We start from the raw sequence: 6,605 nt of genomic DNA, 5'->3' as shown, positions 1-6,605 counted from the left end.
AACATGAATGATAGAATTTTTCAGTGATAGAGCCTGGAGAGATAGCTCAGTTATCCAAGTGCTTGTGGGGTTAGCGCAGTGTCCAGAGTTCAATCTCAGTTACCTCAAAAACAAAAACAAAAGGAAAAGAAAAAAATAATTTTTCAGTGATATTGTTTGTAAGTATAAAATCCATGTGCATGAATAAAATTATACTAGGTTTCCACTTAAGGAATAGAGTTATAAAGCACTCTTAGATAAAATTTCATATTTGTCTTTTAAAGAGTACACAAAACAGTAAAAGGGAAAGAAAAAACATTATAAATGATACAGACTTTCACAAAACAAAAGAGTAAGAACTTGACAAAAGTTATTTTATTACATATTATTGAATTCAAATTAGTTGTTTAGATAACAAGATACAAACTTGAAATTTTAGGAGGCAAGATAAAAAAGAAACCATTTGAGCATTTATTGTTCTTTGAGATTGACCAACAAATATCAGGACTAAAATCACCCAAGCTATCATATGCATTTCCTTGAGCATTTCTTTAGTCCATTTCCTTATGGCAATTTTCCTTCTCATTGAATATATTCTCTTCCTTTCACAGTATTTATTGTACCTTTCATGTTTTATTTACACTTTTAGGTTTTTCCACTAGTGAGACAATATGATGTTAGCACACGTGTGTCAGATTTATCTCACCTACTGGTAAGGTTTCTAGTAGTATAAATTTAGCACATCTGTTTACCACATAGATAAGATTTTCAACCTTCCATTTTCACGCATTTAAAATCATTAAATGTATAAAGATAAGTCTTGTAATTACATTGAAAGATACAAACATCAAACTACTGAAATACCCCTTTCACAGTATAACTTAAATAAGTAATTGCACAAAGCAAGTTCTAACATGGAAACTCTCAATACTAGAAATACATTACAATAAATATGATTCTTCATATGGGTTTCCTTCTGGCTTTGAAAATAATGCTGGCTTCCTAAAATAAGGATATTCATTCAACGTCTGGGGAATCATTTATACAAATTTATATTTAAATCAAATAATTAAAGCATATGAAGTAAGGAATAAAACTAGATCCTTTTTCTTACTTTCTAAAACTACAGAGTTTTTAAAGAGATGCCAGATTTACTAGGGGATTAAATAACATATATTCAGTATTTCTTAGGAGTTAGTCTCTGTGTGGGTTTTCTTTATATAGCATTTGGAAGGAAATAAATTAGTGAACTGTAACAATGCATGCCTAGATTTCAAACCTCTAAGAAGCAGAGAAATTAGGATTGTCTGTTGGAACAAAGCATTGAAAAAAATAGTGATTCAGAGAGATCTGTTCTCAAAATAAAAAATTTTAACAAGGTGGTAAATATATCTTAGTGCCAACTTTGAGTTCAATCACACAGGCTGGAAAAGAAAGAGAAAAGAAGGAAGAAAACAAGAATAATATGAACATTGACTATTTAGTTCAAGTCCCGTGAGTTCCAAGGATGGCGATGTGAAAAAAAAAATAATAATAATCCCACTCAAATAACAATTTTCATTTTCGCTAGATGTGGAACAGTGTGCAAAGTGTCCAGATCATCAATACGCCAACATTCAGAGAAATTACTGCCTGGAAAAAACTGTGACATTTCTGGTTTATGAAGAACCCTTGGGGAAAGCTCTAGCTGGTGCAGCACTGAGTCTCTCTGTTCTATCAGCTGCTGTGCTTGGGCTCTTTGTGAAGCACAGAGACATTCCCATCGTCAAGGCCAACAACAGGGCTCTCAGCTACACCCTGCTCATCTCCCTCACCTGCTGTTTCCTGTGCTCCTTGCTCTTCATTGGCCGTCCCAACACAGCCTCCTGCATCCTCCAGCAGACCACATTTGCAGTTGTGTTCACTGTGGCTGTTTCCACTGTCTTGGCCAAAACCATTACTGTGGTGCTGGCCTTTAAGGCCACTGTCCCAGGTAAAAGGATGAGACAGTTGCTGGAGTCAGGGGCACCAAACTCCATCATCCCCATCTGCACCCTGATCCAACTCACTCTCTGTGGAGTCTGGATGGGGACAAATCCACCCTACATTGACACAGATGCTCACTCTGAACACGGCCACATCATCATTATTTGCAACAAGGGCTCCCTCACCGCTTTCTACTGTGTCCTTGGATACCTGGGCTCCCTGGCGCTGGTGAGCTTCACTGTGGCATTCCTGGCCAGGAACCTGCCTGACACCTTCAATGAAGCCAAGTTCCTGACGTTCAGCATGCTGGTGTTCTGCAGCGTGTGGGTCACCTTCCTGCCCGTGTACCACAGCAGCAAGGGGAAGGCCATGGTGGCCATGGAGATCTTCTCCATCTTGGCCTCCAGTGCAGGGCTGCTGGGCTGCATCTTTGTCCCCAAGTGCTACAATATTTTGTTAAGGCCAGAGAATAATTCTCTTCCTGACTTGAAAGGCAGAACACATTCTGGAAGAAAAAAGCTTTCTTAAGGTAAAATGTTATGATTTTACTAAAAGTTATTTACTATCTTATGCAATCCCATGCTATTTTGCAGGCTTATGTTGATATATTTTGGGATTTTTGACACTAAGGAAAGCACTGGTATTTCTTTCCTTAGCAGTATTACACGTGTAATTGTAACTATCACATTCTTCGATTGGAATTTTTTTCTAGAATTTTGTTGCACTGTATCTACAATGAACTGTATTTATGCTCATTGTTGGTTATACTATTACCCTTTATTTTGCTTCCTCTTGAAGTTTCAAAACTGTTATGAATTTGAATACATAATTTTATTGGCCTGAATGTCCTTAACCACTTAAGCATTTCTCTGAAATAGGTGTTCCAGATAGCACATTTTCTATGTCACAAGTACTTTTCATTTAAGATCGCAAGATGCTATGTTTGTATTTTAACACAGGATTGAATTTGTTAGTGTTTAGTAGTGATTTTCCCCGTATATAATTGTGTCAATGTTTTCATATAACCTTGTTTAATAATCCTTTGCTAACACTGATAGTTTCTGATCTGAGTAGAGACTGCTTAAAGGCCCTGATTCAATATGCCTGAATCCCAAAAACACAGCTTATCTTCCTTATACCCACTTCCTCCTTCTTACCCGCTCCAGCCCTGAATACAACTTCCTGTTACCTTCCTTAGCCTGCAGTCAGGTCCTTGTGTGTCACTGAACCTGCCCCTCAAATTCTGACCCTATCCAGTGTCCACAAAGTCTCAGGCTCCTGTCTCAGGTCAGAGGATCTTTGCTTCTCCCTGCCATCAATCCTGTCTATGTTCCCAAAGGCAGTTGAATCTTTTTCTATCCTTTCCTGTTACTCCTCTGTATCTTTACTGAAAAATATAACATTTTGATGCTGTGACTCACATCAGTGAGCCGCGTAGCTCCTGAGGGTGGCGGGAGGCAGGCTTTCCCTCTTCCAGGCTTTGGACTCCCTAAAGCCACTCCTGTTCTTCCTGGCATCAGCCATTGCTACCCTACACCCAGTTCCCTCCAGCCTCAACTCATGGGTGAGCCATTTCTTAGACTGGGAGTTATCTATCTCAAATCCATGTGTCCACATTAAGACATCAACTCCATGATCCTTGGATAAAAAAAAGCTGCCCTCACATTCCTTTGGTGAGGTCACTGCCCTTGGTCCGCAAGGCATGACAATTACTTTGTTATCTTTAGGGACCCCTCTCTGATTTCTAATGATGACTGGGAATACAGGAGTGGGATTTGTTCTCTCCTGCTTCATGCTTTTAGGAGTAGAGGACGATCTCTCCTAGGGTATGAAGTTGCTGGTCCACTGCCAATGCACTCATCCTTGCTGTCACACCCAAAGTCAAGGCAGTTCTTCACAAGCTGTCCTCATGATCCTTGGACAGGGTTGCCTCCAAGAGACTCTAAAGATAAAAGTTAAACTTTTTCTGCCAGATGTCTTGGCCACAATATAAACTCAACACTGGCAGTCTATGACCTGAATGGAAAGGGTATAGCTCCCTAAAACTTCTGTTATCTCTGTGGCATATGGCCAGACCTCCCCTTAAAAATCCTTTATTGTCACCAGACATCCACCTGATAAATATCACATTTTTCAATTGGAGTTTTATTCTAGGGTTTTGTTCCATTGATTCTTATTATTTATGCTCACTGTTGATTATTTTACTACCTTTTATTTTCTCTGTAGGATTTGAGGGCCAAGATCTGTCCTTTTAACCTTGTCACAAATGTTAGGACCAGATCAGAATATGAAATAGGAATTAATAGCAATTGTTCCTTCGGGAAAATCTGAGTTTATGTTAGTATACTTGGTTTGGACCAATATGCTTATTTAATAAATTTTTTGGCCAGCGAGATCACTCAAATAGATTTTGAATAGATTTGAATCCCTGGTGCCACATGCCAAGTTCCCCACTCCCAGGGGCACTGAGCCAGCCACCAATTCCGAGTGTAATGGTGTACATCTGTAATTCCAGCACTGAGGTCACTGAAATCAGAAGGATCATTACGAGTCAAAGCTGTGTAGCAAGACCCTGTTCCAAATATATTTAAAAATAAAAGAAAATTAAATTATTAAAATTTTGTCTGAGTTTGAAGCATCTAGAATTATTAAATGTCATGAGGTACCCTCTGTATATTTCTCCTCAATCAAAACAACCTCCTTCCTGGCCTCAAATCCTTGTAGTCACCACACTTTCTGACACTTTGTACTCCTCCCTCTCTTCTGTTCATCTAATTCATCCAACAGGTAGTCTTTTTTCTTCCTGAAGATACAGTTTTTTAATATATTCATGCCTTACAAGTGCACAGTGTTCTACAATATAATGCTGGCAATGATAGTTTCTTCCAGATTTAAACATATTCTTTTCTCTTATGCTCCAGATCTTTGTAATAAGGAGTACATGACAAGCAACCATGAGGTCATCAGGCAAATGATAATTTTCTAGCAAAAATATGTGACATGTATGCTGTTTAGGTGCCATTACATTTAGAGATGTCGAGACAAAATGAGGATTTCATTGGCTCTATTATACTACCTCTAGTAGGTATTACGATTGATGTCTAATTTTCTTGGTAATACTGTAACTCTTGTCTGTTAATATTCTACAAGGATTTAACTATTACAATATCCATGGTTGATTAGAAATAACAGCTCTCCGGTCACACTTTATATTTTAAGGTGCTCAATTCTCAGATAAAATACTAATAATTAAGTGTATTAGTCCCAACTGAATACGCTAAGGTAGACCCAGATTCTCCTAAAGGAAAATTTTTCATAACCTCTATTTTACGTCTTGATCTGCTCCTCTCATTTGTGCCAAGCTTAAAAAGAAGGAAGTCAGTCCTCAAATACCATGGGGAAAATTATTTCATCAGGCTTTCAATGTGTGAAATAATAGAGAAAAAAGTGGTGTATACACAAGTGACAGGTTTTGGCTGTGACACTCAGGATTTCCATGAAAGCAGGACCTTGGCAACGTAACGCTAAGCCTTAAGAATGCTGCCACCCAATTTCCTCCTGGAGCTTCCTTCAATTGTGCAGAAGATCACAGTGCATTAGTGGGCCATAACCTGCACTCACCATGGGGACTTGGTCCCATCTATACCCTTGAGGATCACTGAAAATGCAAATGTGAGTGCTCTTTCATTCAATTCCCAGAAATCACAGGAAAGATTGAGGCAGATTGATCCACCAATAGTTGAATTTCTTGGTTTTTATTCTGAAGAGAAAAATTGAGGTCTGGGTTCGTGGCCCCCATTGTGGTATCTTTGTCACAGCCCTGAGTGTCACTGGACATCTCAGGTAGGACAATTTCCTTGTTCACGCAGGGGTGATATACAGTGTTCTTCCTGAGTTTTCACATTACTGTATTACGTCTACAGGCTCCATAGTGGGTGCTCATGGCCGATCTACATGACCTATACAGACAGGGCCAATTCTTTCCTAACTCCAGACAATTTTTCATTCATCATTTCCTTGCTATCCCAACATGCCTCACACCTCTTATGGGGAAAGGTCATCTCCTAAAGCTCCACTTTTCTCCCCATTTTCTCTCCCCACAATGTTTGTCCTACATACCCAAACTCAATATGTGACCAGCTCTTCTCTCCCTCTTCCTTTGTTGACCATATAGTCTGAGACATCACCACTTCCACTTGTGCCACCCCTGGAACACCTCTACTAGTTTGTCTCAAGTATCTCAGCCTTTTCCTGCACTTTCCACATTCCAAGAGCCCCCAAAATTCAATGTAGAATAGGGGCAAATAATCTTTTAAAATCCCACCTTACCAAAGGTTTCCTGTTCTTTCCCTACCTTGACCTCAAATTCTTCCCTTGTCTCTAATTAGACTTAAGGCACTTCCTAGGCCCCCAATCTCTATGTTCTTTTGAGTTCATGCATGGGAGACTTTTTCTTTTTTTTTTTTCTTAGAGCAATGCGTTATAAACTTTATTTTATTTTTATGGTACCAGGCATTGAACTCGGGACCTTGCACTTACCAGGCAGGTGCTTATTTTACTGACACATCTCTCGGGACCCTATAACCTTTACATATATTCCTTTTGTTTAAGACAGCACTGGAGACCCAGTCCTAGCCCAGGTCCGGTGAGTGTGCGGAGAG

General features: G+C 39.2%; 1 protein-coding gene across 1 annotated transcript in view; it reads left to right on the top strand.

Moving 5' to 3' along the window:
* Positions 1–2,472, top strand: part of LOC101581887 (vomeronasal type-2 receptor 116-like) — a 21,302-nt gene extending 18,830 nt beyond the window's left edge. Inside the window, exon 5 of the mRNA XM_012517782.1 lies at positions 1,550–2,472. Within this exon, the coding sequence (XP_012373236.1) occupies positions 1,550–2,472 (923 nt within the window). The remainder of the gene's footprint in view (positions 1–1,549) is intronic.
* Positions 2,473–6,605: the final 4,133 nt, after the last annotated feature.

Source organism: Octodon degus, unplaced genomic scaffold, assembly GCF_000260255.1.
Source record: "Octodon degus isolate 3935 unplaced genomic scaffold, OctDeg1.0 scaffold00214, whole genome shotgun sequence".
Taxonomy (NCBI): Eukaryota; Metazoa; Chordata; class Mammalia; order Rodentia; family Octodontidae; genus Octodon; species Octodon degus.
The sequence above is the reverse complement of the archived record's forward strand: the minus strand, read 5'-3'. Positions and strand labels throughout refer to the sequence as shown.